Source organism: Myotis davidii, unplaced genomic scaffold, assembly GCF_000327345.1.
Source record: "Myotis davidii unplaced genomic scaffold, ASM32734v1 scaffold420, whole genome shotgun sequence".
In the NCBI taxonomy this organism is placed as follows: Eukaryota; Metazoa; Chordata; class Mammalia; order Chiroptera; family Vespertilionidae; genus Myotis; species Myotis davidii.
The window spans coordinates 90,647-111,572 of NW_006294421.1; the positions used below are offsets into that span (position 1 = coordinate 90,647).

General features: G+C 38.3%; 1 protein-coding gene across 11 annotated transcripts in view; it reads right to left on the bottom strand.

The window, feature by feature from the left end:
* The window catches only part of ARHGAP24 (Rho GTPase activating protein 24), a 537,541-nt gene that overhangs the window by 18,403 nt on the left and 498,212 nt on the right, over window positions 1–20,926 (bottom strand). For all 11 annotated transcript variants that reach the window (XM_015567154.1, XM_006768662.2, XM_015567153.1 and 8 more), the window contains 3 exons: window positions 5,838–5,970; window positions 3,242–3,315; window positions 873–994 (listed from right to left, as the gene is read on the bottom strand). In XM_015567154.1, the coding sequence (XP_015422640.1) occupies window positions 873–994; window positions 3,242–3,315; window positions 5,838–5,970 (329 nt within the window). The remainder of the gene's footprint in view (window positions 1–872; window positions 995–3,241; window positions 3,316–5,837; window positions 5,971–20,926) is intronic.

Here is a 20,926-nt window from a genome sequence, read left to right on the forward strand (position 1 = left end):
ATCTTTACTAAAAGATCATTTTCTATTCAGCATTTAAAAATTAGGGTTCACCCAGAGTGGCTCAGTTGTTGACCTATGAACCAGGAGGTCAAGGTTCAATTCCTGGTCAGAGCACACGCAAGGTTGTGGTTGTGGTTCAATTCCTGGCATGCAGGAGGCAGCCAATCAATGATTCTCTCTCATTGTTGATGTGTCTCTCTCTCTCTCCCTCTTCCCTCCTCTCTGAAATCAATACACACACACACACACACACACACACACACAGTGGGGCCTTGACTTACGAGTGTCCCGACTAACGAGTTTTTTGAGATACCAGCTGGCCAATTTTTTGCATTGAGTTGACAGAGTAATTTGAGTTAACGAGCTCCTTAATGAGCTCAGTCTCAGAACGAATTAAACTCGTAAGTCAAGGCCCCACTGTATATATAGATAAAGAAACCCACAGGTAAATAAGTAACATTATCTTACAGAGGATCATATTTTTCTACCTCTTAAAATCAGTTAAATAAACCAAAATTAATAAAAATATATTACTTTAAAATAGTAACTTTTGAATTTTCTGAAAATTGCCTTGGACTCAAAAGTGAACTTGAATTTTCTAGTTCTTGCCTAATATTTTACAGATGACTTATAGAAGTTCCATTCATTCTTATAAGGTTACTGAGGAATCAGATAGTCAATTATTATGTTTAGTAAACTTAGACAAAACCCTGACTCCCAAAGAGAAGATTTTTTCACTTAAAAAACCTGAGAAAATAAGTGGAATTATTATGGATTTACTTATTTCCCTCATTTGCTCAATAAGTTCAGGCCAATCAAGAGACAGTGATTTTTTTTTTTTTTGTGAGGGTATAAGATAATCATTTACTTACCCTCCATGATAGTCAAAGGATCTTCCATTTTGGGGCGCAGGATATTAGGGCCAAAGACAGTGGCCAAGTTCTGTGCACTCATTTTGTTAACTCCTGAATAGGATTGTACTTCATCCAAGAATCTGGTGGGTGTAAGGATGTGAAGAAAACACGAGGTTAAATTTGCCAATGGAATAAAATGAGTCGTCCTATATAATAAAAGGCTAATACACAAATCAACTGAACGGTGGAACGACCAGTTGCTATGATGTGCACTGACCACCAGGGGTCAGATGCTTACTGCAGGAGCTGCCTCCTGGTGGTCAGTGTGCTCCCACAGGGGGAGCGCCACTCAGCCAGAAGCCAGGCTCACGACTGGCGAGTGCAGTGGCAATGGCGAAAGCATCTCCTGCCTCCACAGCAGTCGGACATCCCCCGAGGGCTCCTGGACTGCAAGAGGGTGCAGGCCAGGCTGAGGGACCCCTCCAGAGTGCAGTAATTTTATGCACCGGGCCTCTAGTTATAAAATATTTATAAACTCGAGAATGTTAAGCGATGATTATGTAGGTAAAATTATTTAGGAATTCAAACATCTCTTAATCAAATGTGGAGAAAATATGTTGCAAATTATTAAGAATCAGACTTGAGGAACCATATCAGATATCACCCCTGGCCTGGCTTGACTTGGTTTCCTCTGTCAGTTACAGAAACAAGTGTTTGGATAATACTAATATGGACTTAGATTGAAGACTATGAGTTCCCTTCCAAAGCCTCAATAAAGTATTAAATATGTGTGTTCAATTTGAGAATTATAAATAAGATCATCTGGTACAATCCCTTATTTCAGAGGGGAAGAATCACCCCTCTTTGTGGAGTAATTTGTGAGCTTTCCATTTATAGTCTGTTAAAAATGAGACCAAACATTTTTAAAATTAAAACCTCATTTCTACTGACATGAAAATTACAAGCAGAAATTGTTTCAATTTATTAGGTGCTAAAGAACAAGTGGCATGAAATCAGCCTTTCCCTGAATGAATTTAGGGGGAGGGTTGTTTTTGTAGTCTTTCAGCCTTTTTTCATTCCCTCTCCCTTCTTCATTTTGGCAAGAACTTCTGTTTTGCATGGCTTACAGATTTAACCGATAAGACAAAAAAGGAAATGATGAAAAATAAAAGCTAACTTATTTTATGTTATTTAATACATGTTATTATGTGTCAGTCATTGTGCTAACTTGTTAAATTCTCACAGCATCCCTGTGAGGTAAGTACTATGATTGTCTCTATTTTACAGGTGAGACACGTGAGGCACCAGAGGTTAAAAGTCTTTCCCAAGGACACGGGGTTCGTAAGTGGGAGAGCTGAGCTTTGAACCCCAGTGTTCTGACTCTAGAGTTTGTGCTCTTCATTACTACACCAGGACTTTCCAAAAAGGTGCCTATTTCCGCAAGTTATACAGACTAACTATATACAGACTAACTATAATAAAACTGAAGGCCAAAAGCCAAACTACCATTTCTTATTTGAAATAGTTGAAATTAAAAGTCTGCTTAGATGTTTCAAGAGAAGTTAAGTTTTTCCATTGTGACGATAAAGACTTGCAATAGGGTTCTCAAAGCCTTTTTCCCTGTTTACTTAAAGAGAATTTAATATTTTTATTATCCAGTACAGTAGCGGTCATTTCAGATACTCTGCAGTCGTGTCAATCATCAATTTCTTTATTTAAATTTAATAGGTTTTGATGTTATGTTTGGCTTTTTTAAACAGGAGCACAGACATGGAGCCTCCCATCCCAGGCTCTAAGTTAAATATGGTCACTGAGAGAGCGCTTTTCCAGGCACAGCTATTTTTCTAACAGAGTTGAATTACAAATGTCTTTTCAATGAGTCTGAGGTGGGAGAGGAAATGAAAGAAAATAAAGTGCAGTGAGCACTTATTACATATACGTTAATTAGTTAAAAATATAATTCAATTTTAAAACAAATGTGTGAGATGTGTGTTTTTATTGCCATTTTACCGATTAGGACTCTTTGATTCAAAGAGAATAAGAAATGGCATAAAGATAAGTAAGTAGTCAGTGGTAGAATCTGGCCTCCCAGGCAAACCCTTGTCAAGCCAAGGAGCATGCTCCGTCTCGTAAACAATAGTACAAGGTACCTGTACAAACTACTTTGACTGAAGTACAAAGCGACATAGCTTTAATATGTGAAGCTAAGAGAGACTTCAGAAATGACAAATTACAGCATCATGCAATCTTTGACATCACTTTGTCAAGCCTCTTACTTTTACAAGGCCAAAATGCGAGCTCAAAGCAGTAAAATGATTTTATTCACCGTCAAACATAAGTTAGTGCCAGGCTAAATACAGTCTGGTTTTGTTTAGGACAATTCTTACCTGCAAATATACTTGAGGAGATTATAATTGACCACTGGCAAACTCTTCACCTGCTTTGCTAATTCCTTCACACCCTGAGTATAAAGAAAAAGAGAATTAATATTACCTTTCTAAATATTGGTCTTAGAATTAAAGCAAATGGGAAAAGGAGACATACAGTGCTGTGTGTGTGTGTTTTTAAATTAATTTCACATATTATTAGTGTAGGGTCTTGTCCTAAAAACTTGCTACCATCACAGAGAGAATGTTAGAAATATTTTCACGGATATTTGAAAAAATTTCAAATATTTCCATAAGTACTATTTGTGGAGAAAAAGATTTAAGAGAAGCCCTTTTAATATTTTAAGCATTTGTTCACTTTCCTGAAAAATGGGAGATAGCCGCAATTATAATAAGTCTATTGGGGAGAAAAAGTAGTGTTGATGTATTGAAAGTCCTTCCCATTTTCAGCATGCCCCAAACATAGAGAAACACATGTCTACAGAAAAATAAGTCTCTCAAAATTGGTCATGTCTAGGACACATCATTTGGGGTGGGAAGCCTGATCTTCCTGGAAATTTTACAAAGGGATTAAATGCTTTGTTTCTTTTCATTGTAGAACTTCCTCTGAAATATAAAATGGTCCCAGAAAAGCTATCAGATGATGTAATCTGACTTGTTCTTCGCCCTGTAATGGGCCAGACAGTAAGTATTTTAAGCTTTCTGGGACATATGGTCTCTGTCTCAACTATTCCACTCTTCTGTTTTAGTGCAAAAGCAGCCACAGACAACATTATATAACAAATAGGCAGCAATTTTGACAAGAGTGCCAAGAAAATCCAAGAGGAAAAAAGGGATAGTTTCTTCAACAAATGGTGGTGAGACAACTAGATATGCACACGCCAGTGAATGATACTGAATGCTTTCCTCACCCCATAAACACAAATTAACTGAAAGTGGAGCTTACAACTTAAATGTGAGAGCTAAAGTTATAAAAGGCTTAGAAGAAAATATGGGACTAAATCTTGGTGACGTTGGGTTAAACAACGCCTTCTTAGATATTTGAATAAAAGCACAAGTGACAAAAGAAAACTGGATAAATTAGGCTTTATCAACATTAAAATTTTTTGTGCTTCAAAGGATACCAATCAAGAAAATGAAGAGACAAATCATAGAATGGGAGAAAATATTTTCAAATCACAGACCTGATAAGGGACATGTATCTAAATTATATAAAGAACTCTTATAACTTAATAATAAGATAAATAGCTGAAATAAAATGGGGAAATGTCCTGTCTATGATGTTTCTCAAAAAAAAAAAATACACCCATAGTCAATAAGTACATGAAAAGATATTTAAAATCATTAGCCATGAGGGAAATGCAACTCCTGCCTCCATGATATACCACTTTACACACATTAGAAAGGCTATGATAAGAGAGAGAACAAGTGCAGGCAAAAATGTAGAGAACTTGGGACCTGCACACATTGGAAGTTTACATGGTGAAGCCTCTTCAGAAGACAGTGTTACATATGGCCCAGCAATTCTACCCAAGAGAAATGAGAACACATGTTCATAGCAGCATCATTAATAATAGCCAATCAATGGAAATGCCTGTCTTGCAACCGATGAATAAATAAATAATGGAATATTATTTAGAAATACATACCAATACACGGTACAATGTAGATGAACCTTGAAAACAGTGAAAGAAACCAGTCACAAAAGACAACATGTTGAATGATGCCATTTATATGAAATGTCCAAAATAGGCGAACTTATAGAGATAGAAAGCTGATTAATAGTTGCCAAGAGTTGGGAAAGGAGAAGCATGGGGAACAGGTATGAAGTTTATGGGGTGATAAAATGTGCTAACTATCCTACAATTAGATTTTGGTGACGGTAGAAGAACTCTGAGAATATAGTAAAAAGCACTGAATTGTACACTTCAAATGGTTGATTGTATAGTATCTGAATTACAATAAAGCTGTTTTTTTTTGGTTTTTTTTTAATATATTTTATTGATTTCTTACAGAGAGGAAGGGAGAGAGACAGAGAGTTAGAAGCATCGAGGAGAGAGAAACATCCATCAGCTGCCTCCTGCACATCTCCTACTGGGGATGTGCCCACAACCCAGGTACATGCCCTTGACTGGAATCGAACCTGGGACCCTTCAGTCCGCAGGCTGACGCTCTATCCACTGAGCCAAACCGGTTTCGGCGATAAAGCTGTTTTTACAAAAACAGGCAGTAGGGCGGATTTCTTAGGAGTCATTGTTTGAGGTGATTTAAGAGGCCCAGCATGAAAAAGGAAACATGAAGTAAGTCATCCACTTTGTTCATCGACTATTTGGCACCACAGTTAACCTTTTAGGGGAGCATAGCGGCAAGGAGTGCTCATTTCATTTATTCGGTCATATTTTTCTTTTTTTAATGAGAGAAGGGATTGAAAATGGGACCTGAGTTGTGTGTGTCAAGTCTAAATGTGTGTGATGTCCATACACAGAAGAGTGGAACACAATCCAAGGATAGGGCAAAGGAAAGATTTCAAATTAAAGAAAAAGAACACTGATAAAACCCTCAAAAAGCTTTCGTAGAAATAAATGCAGAGACTTACGGCTTCCTCTTCCTTGCTGAGCAGTTTGGCACATGACAAAAAATCTTCATACTTCGCATAAGGAATCACTGGCTCTGGAAGTTCTCGGAGATACAGTTTGAGAAGTGACGCCACTGTGTGCACATCCGTGTTGCTGTGGAGAGAGAAGGGTGAAGATCATCTTTGGACTGAACCTTATAGCATTCTGTTTATTTATTTATTTTTAGTCAAATATACATGTGTGTGTCAGAATTATATATGAATTTGCAATGAAATCAGTCAATCCAGCTTTCAAGAAATACATACTTAGGTGACGATGCCTACTAGATGCTACCGCAGGTGGGAAGGAAAGAAACATACATAGAAGGACACTTGCAATTCTCAGTGTGGTTTGAAAGTTCAGCATTTTGCTTTTGTGTGTATTTGATGTTAAGCAAGTGTTAACTTTTGAAAACAATGAATATATACCAGACTTTAAATAAAATAGAACACAATTTACCAAAAAAAATACCAAATCTATATATGTGTGTATGTGTGTATTTAATGTCAAAACTAATTACTTCTGAATCTTAACTTTATTTCTCAAAATATCTCTCATTCATGAGAAGACATTGGTGATTGGTTATAGATACCTGAGTCTTGCCACGACATGCTGCAGCTTTAAGCAGAGCCCATTTTGAAAATGATTGAATATCAGCATGATTGCTTGTCTAATATTCTAAGATCGTTGAGAACCCTTAGAGTCTTTTAGAAAGGAAAGGAAAGTGCTACAAAAATAAACAATGAAAACTTAACATGAAATGCAAATTTTTATTCTCTGCTGAATATTAAAGTGGCAGGATAATTTACTGAAATGTTATTTTATATTTTGTTTTCTCTATTTCCCTATTCCCAGTAAATCCATGAAGATGGCTGACAGCAAAGACAGAAGGAGGAAGGTTGTCTTTTTCTGTTTTTTTTTTTTTTTTAATCTGGGAATGGGAGATGGGTGAGCAGGGAGTAAAAAGGTCAATTGATCCCCAGGAAGTGGGAAGAGTGGTAGTGAACGGGGTCAGGGATTTTGTCAGTAATGAGAGCATACAGCCACTCTCAGACCTCGCTGAAGGAAGTGACAAGTCGCCAGAGGGATATACCTGGACAAGCTGGAACAGAAGCACCGAAATTCCCTGCCTCTGTGAATATTCTGTTGGCCCAAGAGCAGATGAAAGCAGAACTGACTTCAAACTAAGTGGGTTGCGGCAATGGGCATTTCACCTCTCAGTGTGGGACTCAGGTTGATTTCACCAGGCATTTCCCAAAGCTAATCTGTATTAGATGCTACAGAAACACAGTGGCTAGGACCCCGATGAGTTAAAGGAATGTATTATTCTAGCCTGCTTATAATTTATAACTGGGGGGGGCAGATATTAAGCAGATAATAATACAAGTTCATAATCACAGGTTGTAATAAGGAAAAGTATCAGATGCTATCAAGGGAGGACTAATCTAGAGGCTGTTTCTCTGAGGAATGATGATGGGGCCAAGATCTGAAGCGTGTGTGTAAGAATTAACTACGTGAAAGCTGAAGAACAGAAGGAGACCTTCCTGATTAATGCAAAGCAGATAAACAGAGACCCAGGTGAGGGGAAGTGTCCTGTCCTTGAGGAGCTGACAAAGGCCAAGGAGACCAGATCTCGGAGTGGGACTGGACCATGGACTTCACCTTCCTCAGAAGTAGGGCAAGGGCTGAGGTTTTCCGTTTTCACACTGAAGTGAGTCAAAGGAGGCATTCTGCCAATCATTTTGCGGATATTAAAATAATAAACATGACCTGATAAGGCCTGTATTAACTAATTTTATTCTTTCCATAATTAAGTAACTATTTTTTCTCTTAACATTCTCAACTGATAAACAATATAGAGGTCATCTCAAAGGCTTGTAAAGAAAATAAAAATCATGTCTTCCAGATGTCTTGAAAATTGTGACCAAACTCATTAATTCCTAAAAATACTTCCTCCAATTTCTTTTTAAAGCTAGGCCTAAAGTAGACTCAATGGTAAGACATGAAAGACACTATTTATTTTTCCTGGCAAACCACTCTACTTCCTGCATATCAAAGCCCTTCTGTGTTTCTAGTGCTATGTTGTAAATCACCTGACCCCTGCGGGTGCAGTCCTCAGTAGTAACAAAACCACAAGCTGGAAGGACGGGCAGTTCAACCAAGTATTAAGCTATTTCCATCTTTTGATTCCACTCAAATCCAAACCACACTCTAACCCAAAGAAATTTATGACCAGGTTAGGTTGTATTGCCTTCAAATTCAATGACAAGTTTGTGAGGTTATAGGTAGCTACAGAGAGAAATATAAAAATATAATGTCAAATAAGTATAATTTCAATATATGGAATATATCATGTATAATTTGTATGACCACATAGAATATATAAAATATTTATGAAATAAATACAAATAAATGAGACATTAAGAAATATGTATATTTAACAAAAAATCTGTTTTAGTATTTCAATGACGAACTATTCATTACTCTCCCCAAGCACACTGTTTTTAAGGTAACTTGCTGTTTTTTGTTTTTTATTTCTTCATGTTTCTCACTGCCTTTGATCAGGTTTTTATTCAAAATTAGCTGTCCAAAGTGATTTGAACTTATTGAATAAATTGGCTTTTTTTTTCTTTTGCGGTGAGTTTCTTTTCTGAGGACTTCTCAGTTGCTGGCTTATTGGTACCTGTAGCCTTTTCACTTCCTGTATTATTTTGCTTCTAAGGAAGTTGAGCTGTAGCACTGAGGACATTTAAACACTAGATGGCGCGATTGCAAAGTTAGACTAATCGAGCGGGTGTGAAAATTGTGAGGGATGAAAGGCCGCAGAATCATTCTTCATCCGCCAGCGATATTCTTCGTTCCAAAGCTGCAGTAATTTCCCAAGAATAGAAATATTCGAGCTATGAGTCAAGGTAAGAGATGTGGACTGGGATGATTATATTATCCCTTCCCTACGGTAATATGTTACATTAGCTTTTTAGCTTCTAGTATGCATAAACACACACACTATTAAATAGAAAAAATGAAGAAAAATTACAATATATTTTCTTGTTTTTTTGATTAGCAAATGTTATTAAATTTTTTGCTTAAAGAATAAAACTTAAATTTATGGCTCCTTTGGGAGATTATTAAACTTAGGTTATTTTGTAGGAAAAGAGACTTCTACATTCTCAGTTTTGGCTCTGTCCTCTCCCACTGAATGGAAGAAGACAATCACTTCTGGACCGACGCCAACGTGTTTGCTGGTTCTGATTCACTTCAAGAGCCTCACAGTGCATCCGCCCCAATTGCCAGTATGCTACCCACTATGATAGGAGGTCTGGGGTTTCTCTAAAAAAAAGTCACTCTACAACAGAACGACACTGTGCCTCTAACTCTCCAGCCTGACACCCCTCACTGATAACTCATTTTTTAGCCTAATTTTTAAAAATACATTTTTATTGATTTCAGAGAGAAAGGGAGAGAGAGTTGGAAACAACATTGATTGGCTGCCTCCTGCACACTCCTTACTGGGGATCCAGCCTGCAACCCGGGCATGTGCCCTGACCAGGAATTGAACCTGGGACCCTTGAGTCCTCAAGCCGATGCTCTATCCACTGAGCCAAACTGGCAAGAGCAGTACTTAGCCTAATTAATATTTGCTTAATATATGGCCAATTAGGTAAATACCAATTAAGATGAGTTCTATATTGTCTATTCATTTAGAATTTTAAGATAAAAATATTTTTTTAGTTATGAAAAGAATAAACTTAATTAGATGAGACAAGCCCTACCTATCAGATCACCTCTATTATTTTAACATCTGCAACTGTATGTTAATTGCCCAATGTACGTAGAAAAACGTGTTCTCTTTGCCTCAGAGAAATATATCTCAGTCTTCATCAAAGGGAGGTCAAGTGACTGCATTATGTCAGAAGCTGGTGTACATGGAGAATTAAAATCCCTAACCTGGCCAATAATAGTAATAACAACAGCAGTAGCACACACCTAAGCATATCTCTTTGTGCATCAGGCCTGCCAAGCAGCTCATTGAATGGGTTCTGTTATTAACTCTCTTTTGGGGTTCTTAAAAGGAAATTGTACATTATATAAAATTCTTTTTGGCTAATTACTGATAGATGAGGGGTTTTTTAATATATTTTATTGATTTCTTACAGAGAGGAAGGGAAAGGGATAGAGACTCAGAAACATCAATGAGAGAGAAACATTGATCAGCTGCCTCCTGCACGCCCCCTACTGGGGATGTGCCCCCAACCAAGGTACATGCCCTTGACCAGAATCGAACCTGGGACCCTTCAGTCCTCAGGCTGACCCTCTATCCACTGAGCCAAACCAGTCAGGGCAAGATGAGGGTTTTTAATGTACCACTCTTTTAATAGGAATTCAAAACTATTTGCTAATGTAAAATCATTATACAAACCTCAAGTCTCTTTCATTCACCTGGCAGTACAATCTGTTTTCAGAAGCTAAGATAAATAACCACGGACGTTCTATTCAGTGATAGCAAAGAGGCAGAGCCCGGCCCGGGGATCCTGAGTAAAGGAGCTGTCGGGCCAGAAGATGCTGCGGAGCATATGTCCCTTCACTGATCAACATACGGGTTTTGTTTACAACCTATATTGTACTTGTACTTCTGAATTCTGCAGTGCTTTCTATGACACTTAAAGGGAGGGTTCCATGAGACTTTCTATAATTGACCTAATTTTATATTCTCAGAGGTCTCCCTTTGGTCATCCTGGGATTGTTCTAGAAATCACTACCTCACCAAATAGTTTACGAACATTTATAGTGTGCACTGCCCCATGCCACACGCTAGGTGAAGCAGAGATCTTTTTTTGTCCCTCTTGGTTTTATATCTCTAACCAGTCACCAAGATGTTTCCATACCACTTTTCATTTGCTCAGCTTCTTAACATTTTCTGCATATTATAGCTGCTAAGTCCCTGCCAGGTGCGTGATAATAAGAATAGTTTTATACTTCATGAAAACGACCTGTGTTATTTGTAATCTATGCACAATAGGGGCCTCTTACTAAGCTGAGCAGGGGTAAAGGAGTCTGATGACAATCCCTCCTTGCTCACCCTCTAGGCCCTCCCCTCCTTCTCTGATAAACAGACCCACACACAGAGATCAGCTCAAATGCCACAGTAATTACAAGCATAATACTACACAGGAAAAATCTTGAGAAACTTTTAAGCTTCAAAATGAGAAATGGAAATTTTCTTTCCAGATTCAATGCACAGAACATAATAAAATCCATTGATTTAACTGAATAGAGCGAATTTCCAATGCACCCCATGGAGAGTTATTAAAGATATTGTGAACTAATTTGCAGCATGCAGGGTGAGATAACCTAAAGTTCACTTGGAACTAAGAAAAAATAATGTCATGTCCATAGAACTCCATGAAGATAAGTGAGACGGAAATCCGTCAGCAGCACTGCCAAGACGAATACTGCCACCAGCGTGTCTTAAACAACACGCGCTCTGTCAACCGAGTTCACCAAGACATCGAAGAGCAAATCCAAAAGTGGTGAATAGTTGCAAACTAAGCCAAATGTCTACCAGAAATGCCTGGTTCTGTTCAAACTTATGTTCTTTTGTATCTGTCAAAACTGCTACACTTTTTGGCAGTGAAACTTGAATCCAGTTAAGCTGTTGTGGCTTTTTTTTACCGTTATGTAAGTGTCACCATTGAATTATATACAACCCCAAAAGACAGTTTTTACCTCCAGACAGAGTCCTGGACTATGTTGATTTACTGATTGTTCCAAACAAGTCTTCTGTTTTAAAAGAAGACCGTGGTAGAGAACTGCATGATGACTCCTGCAGTGGACTGAATTGTCCTCCATCAATTCCTATGTGGACACCCTTGGCTCTGATGTGATGACATGATGTATTTGGAGGTGGGGCTTTGGGGAGGTAATTAGATTTAGAGAGGTCGTGAGGGTGGTTTGATGGGATTATGCCCTTATAAGAAGAGACACTAGAGAGTTGCCCTGCACCCTTTAACCCCCATGCATATGCAACAAGGAAAGGCTATGTGAGTACACTGGCCATCTATAAGCCAGCAAGAGAGCCTTTACCAGATCCAGTCATGTTGGTACCCTGATAGCAGTCCATTCTCTAGAACTGTAAAATAAACTGATCTCTGTTGTTTAAACCACCCAGCCCGTGGCATTTTTTATCTTTATCCTCACCTGAGGATATTTTTTCATTGCTTTTTAGGGAGAAAGGAAGGGAGAGAGGGAGGGAGGACGAGACTGAGAGTGAGAGCGAGAGCGAGAGAGAGAGAACAATGTGAAAGACATCGACTGGTTGCTGGGGATTGGGGATTGAGGGTCTAACCTGGAACCTAGGTATGCGCCCTTGACTGAGAATGGAACCCGAGACCCTTCGGTGCACAGGCCAACATTCTAGCTACTTAGACACATTGGCTAGGGCCATGGTATTTTTTTATGGCAGCCTGAGCTGACTAATACAACCCCCAAATCTGCATTCAGTGATTTTTACCTCAAAACCACTAATGGTTCTGCTAGAGTATTACGTAATAAAATGTTAGCCAAAAGACAGAAACATGCTTTCAGATAATGTGGATTTATGAAATATTGTCAGATAGATCAACGAGATATGGAAGAAACCGATTCTAAACCCTGGTTGTACATGGAATGTTCTTCAAAATGCTGACTATTGGGTCTTATACATTCTTATATATAACTGATCTGGTCTGAAACCTGGGCATTGAGATTTTCAAAAAGCTCCTCAAGTGATTTTTATGTACTGGCAAGGTTGAGAAGCACCAACACAGAACACGTATTTGGGGTGGAAAACTTCCATGAAAGGAGGCAGTTCCAATATGTAAAGGTAAAAAATTTAAATATGGCCACTCCACCATTCACTAGAGCCAACCAGTGACATACTTGTCTCTCTAATGTTCCCTGATAGAAGAATAGTGAGAGGACTGCTGTTCCTGCGTAAACCTGACACATTGCCCTTTTCTTTCCTGCTTCTAGAATGATTCATGTTCATAGAAGTATGCGTGTATAGACTTCTCCCTTACAATGCTAGTTAATTACTTAATATATATAAGCCAACATACCATATACATGAGCACACACACACACACACACCCCTGCATGTGTAAAAGACACTCAAAATAACAAAATATCCTGTTGTGCATCTGTAAGAAGATATTACTTTGAGCATCTGAGTTTTGTGACTCCAAATAACAGACCCCTCAAATGGAAGAAAGTAGCTACATTCCCAAACTAAAAAAAAAAAAAAAAAAAAATCATGGATATTTGTCCATTTGCTACTTCTGACAACTAATTCCCATGAGTAAGACTCTCATTTCATTGTGTGTGTTTTTTAATGCCTCACTTGCCTATGGCTTCCACCTCTCTGCCTTCTCCTCTGGCCATTATTCTTACCAGTCAGCTCCGAAGCTCTTCTTCCACTACTGGCTCTATTTTCCTAGACACCCCCTTGGACAAACCCATGAGTCCAACTACCACTTTTCTTCAATGACTACCAAGTACACCTCTCTACACCATACTTTCCCATTGAATTCTTAGCTGTTCCATATACTTTGAACTCTATACAAACACACACCTGGACAACAACAAAGAAATCCTTGCAACAAAATTATTCCTTTAACATATTCTCAACCACGAATGACATGAGCAGTCACACAAACAAACAACAAACCTAGAAGTCAACCTGAATAGTGCTTTTCTGAGGCCCTAAATCTGTCAGTAATTAGTGATTCTCATACTGAGCTGCACATTGGAACCACCTGGGAAGTTTCAAAAAATACTAATGATGGGATCCTACATTTTCTGATGTAGTATGTTCTGCATCCATTCCCTCTTCAGCAGTCTCATTGACACTGCTCAAATTCAGTGTATCACTCACTTCCATTAATACAATAGCATATTAGCTGGTCTCTCTACTACAAACCTCTCTTCCCACCCCCAACCCTCTGAACATGCCCACATAGGTGGTTATCATTGTAACAAATAAATGTAAATAACAAGTAAAATGCCTTGTTACATAGCTTTTGAATACCAATTCAAATACAAAGGGCAAATGTTTAAACATCCTATATAATAAAGGGCTAATATGCAAATTGCCCCCTCGGGAGTTCAACCAGGAGTTGGACCACTCACTACGATGTGTGCTGACCACCAGAGGGCAGCACAGAATGAAGGAAGGCCCCGGCGGGCAGCCGGCAGCCGAGGGAAGGAAGGCTCCAGCTGGCAGCCAGAAGGAAGGCCCTGGCTGGCAGCCGGAAGGCCCCGATCGGCCCTGATCGGGACCCTACCTGTTCATGAATTTTCTCGTATTTAGATAATATACATTACACAGAAACCCATATACTTATTTTATAGACTAGTCATTAGAGTTGTTATCACTTAGTCTGGGTAAGAATGTTGGAGAGTATTGATTCAGTTTATAAATAGCCATACTCTAATTTATCTAAGTAGATTAAAAATTAAGAACAAAAAATGAAAATAAAATCTGACTTTTTTCATTATAGTACCAAGGTTCTTTCATCAGGGAGATAAGGCTTAATAGGATTGAGACTCTTATAAAGCTTAATGTAGAATATTCAGGAAAGTTCCTTAAAATAGTAAAATATCAATATAACTCTATTTAAACAGGCTACCTTGTACATACATATGTATAGAATTCCAACAACAACAGCAACCAGAAACTAATTAAAACTTTAAGTGCTGTTAGTTATAATATTAATTAACATGGCTGTTAAAATTAGTTAATATGTCCCTCCAGTCTAGTGATTTTGGACCCAAGGTTTAATGTCATATCAAAATGTAACTTAGAAGTAATGTTCGAGTGTACACGATACATTCTTGTACTACAAATGACATTAATGTTTTACAAACTCTTAAGGTCCAAGTTATAAAGATGACATAAATTCTTCTAATAGAAGTTAACTCTGAAATCAATGAAGTCACTTAGATTTTTCTATTAAACTAAGATCCTACCATGTCAATAATTTATATAATTACTTAGAATAAGTATTAACATAAGGAATTGTTTGAATTTCATCAGTGATAAAGGGTTTATAGATAGCCTGTTTGCCAACTGCAGAGATTTTATTCTATACTAGAGGCCCAGTGCACAAAATTCGTGCACTTGGGGGGGGGGTCCCTCTGCCTGGCCTGTGCCCTCTTGCAGTCTGGGAGCTGTCAGTCGGACATCCTTAGTGCTGCCACAGAAGCGTGAGAGGCTCCCACCACTGCCGCTGCACTCGCCAGCTGTAAGCCCAACTTCTGGCTGAACAGTGCCCCCCTTGTGGGAACGCACTGACCACTAGGGGGCAGCTCCTGCATTGAGCGTCTGCCCTCTGGTGGTCAGTGTGCATCATAGAGACTGGTCATTCTGCTGTTTGGTCAATTTGCATATTAGCCTTTTATTATATAGGACTAGAGGCCCACTGCATAAATTCGTGCATGGGTGGAGTCCCTTGGCCTGGCTGGCGATTGGGACTGATTGGGTCTGTCTCGCCCAGTCCCGATTGGGGCCCATCGGGGCCAGCTGGCAGTGGGGAGGGACAAGGGAGGTTGGCCGGCCACAGGAGGTTTGCTGTAGGAGCGCACTGACCACCAGGGGGCAGCTCCTGTTTGAGCATTTGCCACCTGGTGGTCAGTGTGCATAATAGCTACCTGCTGGTGGTCTGGTCATCCAGTTTTCTGGTCATAATGGTGTGCATACCCACATACTATATATACACATATTACATGCACACATACTATATATATATTTTGTTTGTAGAATTTTTTAAAAAACATATCCAATAAGTTTTTTGGTGTGAAGAAAATCAATCCAGGCTCTCCTTGATTATCTCTATGTGTTAGATTTCTTCTCTCTCCAGTGCCAGTGGACCCTCATTGAATTTATTTACAATTGCTTCAGGAGACGGCTCAAGCTTTCAAGGTTTCACAGGGTATTTATAGTTGCCCATGAACAAAGTTAGTTTGCTCAGGATTTTTAATAAACATAGACATTCTGAATCTAGGTTGGGAATAACGATAGTGTAATACCCACACTTGGGCCCTTTCTCTGGCTGTACTATGGAATATAATTTCTTAAATTCACAAAATGTAACATATATGCCAAGAAATGCAAGGGTTATGTGATAAAGTCTCAGGTACATATATTTACTAATGTAAAGACATGAAAATTAGTTGTCATATAAGGGCCTGTATACCAGGAGTCAAATTTTAGGAAAAACAGCATATCCCATTTAAGAAATAAAAGCTCATCATTTACATAATCTAATTAGATCATTCCATGGTCATAGTATACTTAGTATATGATTTCTTCCAGTTACCTTTATTTCTGAGTCATTTGAAAGAATAATTAAAATGATTGGGAGGTTACTGTCAATTCTGATGACCAATTTCCAGGTGGATATAAATAAACTACTCGAGATATGAGAAAACTCATTTACATAAAATTTTAAATTATTCTTAGAAAATAGCACTTACTATTCAATGAATAACATGGCTATAGTTTGAAAGAGGTGGGCTGAGAGACTTCTTGCTTAGTTTGCATTTCTCCCAGAAATGACTCAGAAATAAAGGTAACTGGAAGAAATCATATACTAAGTATACTATGACCATGGGATGATCTAATTAGATTATGTAAATGATGAGCTTTTATTTCTTAAATGGGATATGCTGTTTTTCCTAAAATTTGACTCCTGGTATACAGGCCCTTATATGACAACTAATTTTCATGTCTTTACATTAGTAAATATATGTACCTGAGACTTTATCACATAACCCTTTCTTGCTTCAATTGTACCCGGAACTTGAAGTGCTATGGGTTGTAATTTTAGTTCCATGTGATTTTCAAAATCTTGGCAAGTAGTTAATGAACTTGGCTTAGCTAAAACAGAGAAGTTACAGCTGTATTTAGTTACTTTGCGATTTTATGCTGTCTGGCTACATGTTTTTCCTTCACTAAACTCTGCAGATGGAGTTTCAAGAGAAACAAAGGAAATGTAACCATCAAAATACATTCAGCAATTTATTTTTTTTCTGGAGGTTTCAGGTATGCAACCCAGGATTTTTTAGAAAAGCATTATAGATGTTCTGACACTGAGGAGGTATATGATGCTAAAAATATTGTTTTAATTTCCCTAACATTTCTTAAAACCCATGTACATTCTTTAATAGTTCTACTTTAAAATAAAAAAATAAAGTAAAACAAAGTATCACAAATAATTTTTCTAGCTAATGAAGACTAATTAGCAACCAGTTTCATATATTTCATAGATATAATGAATATATATAATGTGTTCCTAAAATGACCCTATTGCATGTTGCCCATTTCCTTCTGTAACTTTTACAAGTTTGGAGAATTTTGATGACCTGATTCAGGGACTAACAATAAAGGATATAACGTTCTTTTACAGAAAACTTTTTTCTCCCCAATAAGATAGAAAACAAAACCTTTGTGCCTTACAAAGGAGATGAGTAAGTAGACGCCCCATTTTACATTTTGAATCTTTAACTCATAGTATTAGGGAGGACTTCAAAAGGGTTTTAAGGTATATCCAGGTGAGTCTACAAATCATCACCAAAACCATCGGAGTCCACGCAAAACTTGTTCCTTCTCTGCACACCCCAACAGTCTTTTATTATAACACAAAAGCATTCCCAACATATGGGTTAAATGATACCACTCCACTTTATTATTCCTACACTGTTCCTTTTGAATAGGGATACAAACACCAGTTGATAGATATACCAAACACCGGTTAAGTGGCTATTTTTATTCATCACGTAATCAGGTTTTAATGGACGTGAACTCAAATTTATTCGAAGATAAAGTGAAACTTGTGTCCTCATCAGCATACGTATAGACCATTAGCTACATCACCAAGAGAGTAAAGCACAATGAAACGGGACAGAATTCCAGATAACCACCTGTCCTCCATAAACTATTTTCACATTCAAGATACTTTCTCTTAAAGCTCATTACTTTTTCAGACCTTGGTATGTTTACAAGGAGGTTTCATGGAACCCTTCAGAATTATACCCATTGTCCTGATTAGACAAGAAGCCAAGCGTTGGGGGAAGTAGGCCTGTCAGAGTGAGTGAAGAGTGACCTGACTGCATTTCCCAAAGTGTGGACGATTCCATGTCTGGTGCCACGCAAAACGGACACTAGGTGACATCAAATCACAGAGAAGGAACTCTAGTGTTTCCCCCATTACCTTTCAATTCTCCTGATTATATCAAACAGGAAGTTCCAGCTGGGAATGAGAGAAGTGTTAAAGTGGTATTACCATTAGCTAATCTCTATTTTTATCAAATCAGGAGAGGAACTAGGGGTCAGAGTCTATGGAAAGCAGCTGTGTTCAGCTAGCATTTAATAACACGCTTTGTAGTCACTGCATTTATGCTATGTTGACTTTGTATCTATGGCAAATGATGCTGGTTTGCAACCAACAGTAATGATACAAAGTTCCTTTTACAACAAAATTGACAAAGAGAACAGTGAATAAAGGCAAAGAAAAATACCAGTAAACCTGGTACAGTTGTTATATGGATATGACCAAAGTTGATGGTACTGTATGAATGACAAGTTTGAGAAGTACTCTAAGATAATGGTTACCAAGTCTTGTCATGCCACCATAATGTCTAAGAACTGCATCAAAAGATAGGTACGTTAAGAGTTACCATAGCTAAACAGCTGTTCAGGAGTTTAGAGGGTTGATGCCTCTCGACCTCTGAGAATCATTTAGGGTGCTGGAAATAGGGAACCATTTTACCATCCAGACATTCAGTGTGTAGGGGTCTACAATGAGTCTCACCAGAATGCGCCTCCCTGGCATGCAGATGATTTCAAGTTGAAAACACAACCCAACAAACTTAAGGGTTGGGGGAGCTTTCCTCCACCTCACCTGCCTACAGAAATTCAAACCATAAAACCGGCTCAGGAAGGGAACCTTAGCATATTCACCTCAGCACATATGAATTAACTATGGCAGACAGGGAGAGCCAAGAAAGTCTGTTAGATTCCCCTCCATGTCCCATCGTTTCCGGGTGGCCATGGAAGAATTAATTTGCCACATGTTTGCTCTTTCTCATCTACCTGTAAATTGTCTACTTTTCCTTTGATTTCCCAGGCCCCTGCCTTCCTCTCCTCAGTCCAGATGGCGCATAAGCCTCAATTGCCCAAAGTGCTCTCCAGTTTCTTAGCTGTATGGAACTCCCTGCATGTAGATGCATAATAAACTTGGTCATTTTCTCCAGTTAATCTGTCTCATGTTAATTTGATTATTAGTCCAGCAAGAACAACTTAGAAGGATAGAAGGGAAATCATCTTTTCATCCCCCACAAGGGCTTGCCTTAGCAAACTCCTGGAAATGTGTTCTTTGCTTTTTCAACTTTTTATCCACATGACCTTAAGCTACCACTTGCTGTTTTCACCTTCCTCCCCAATCCCTATCTTTAACCTTAAATATTTCACACTATGACACAAGGGCTCTACAATATATAGTTTGCTACTAAATGCTCCGTGTTTGCTTTCTCACATGGATCAAGGCATACACGTGCAAGGAAGTACTTTTCAGTATGTTCTAAAATTTCAGCCCATTTTAGAAGCTAGCAAGATATATATTTTACACATGAACTGAATACCCCAGAAAATAATTTATCTTTCACAGTAGCACAACACTTACCTAGCCTAGTCAGAACCAGTATGTTGCTTCCAATAATGCCATGAGGCTGATGGTACTTTTTCTCATTTCATATATGAGAAAACTGAGGCGCATCACTTCAAATGAGCATTGCCCTTTACCCCACATTCCTGTAGCCTATAGTCTGGCCAATATCTCCCAAGTTATGGTTTAAAGACCAGGCATAAAAACTCAACTCAGGATTTATTTTAAATGCAGATTCCTAGGCATCCTTCAATCTTTAAAATCAGAACAATAGGCAATGGGGTCTAGGCATCTGAATCTTGAGATATCTTTGTAGGTATTTCTTATGTAAACTAATGTTTGAGAATCTCTACTATGTCAGTAATGCTCCTCACTTTCAAATCCACCTTTTATAACCCTGCTTAGTAATGTTCAATCCTATATTGCTGCCGGGAGATTAAAACTAAAATGTGTCTGGCTTTCCTGACTTCTACATTTTCAGATTTGGATTTTTTCCCCATTTTATTTCTGCAGACTTACAGTTTGTTTAAGGGTCCTAACTCAGTCACCCAAACAAATAAAACATAAACAAAAGGGGAGAAGCTGAGGAGGAGGAGCGAGGGTAGAATGAACTGGGTGTGCGGGAGGGCAGCTGGAGTGCCTAGGACAGCAGCTGTTTTATGGGATTCTTGGACGGAACGTGTAAAATCCCTGGCTTCACGCAGCCTGCTGTCCTTGCTCTTGAAGGCTGTGTTGTAAGCACGCAGTTAATTTGTTGCCGAGCAATTAATGCTGTGAGAGTGATACCCACAAGGCCATTCTTGACTCTATGTTCCCAGCTCTTCCGTAATGAGTCTTCTTTAACAGCTGATGCCATGTGGAGAGCTTTGGGAACAAGATAACACTTGGCTTCTAATGCGATTTTACACATTCTATTTTTCATCGTGTCCCCTCCAAGGGGGGAAGCTGAATAAAAAAATGTTGAGTTTTAATTTGTTTTTATTCCTAACTAGAAAAAAGGAAACGAAGGAAAGAATGGATAGAAACGATTTCTGTTGTTGTTTTTTTTAGAGTTGACATAAACTGATAAAATACAAAATTTTTCAGGTCATTGAGAATGTCCTTTCTCACAAAATTCATTTTGGTCAAGGAAACTGTGGGAAAATGTCATCTAACTGTAAACACAGTAAGTCATGCATACATGCAAGTCTTAAACTTGGACCTCAGAACTGGAAAAATAACGTTTAATATAATTAAAGAAGTGGAGAAAGTGCATGGTCTAATAAAAGCTAGCCCATGCACTGGCAACCTCTCTAAATTCAAATAGTGTGTGTTCCAAATTTCTTTTTCTCTACTGTCTTTTTTCTCTTCTTCCACAGGACAAAATGTTT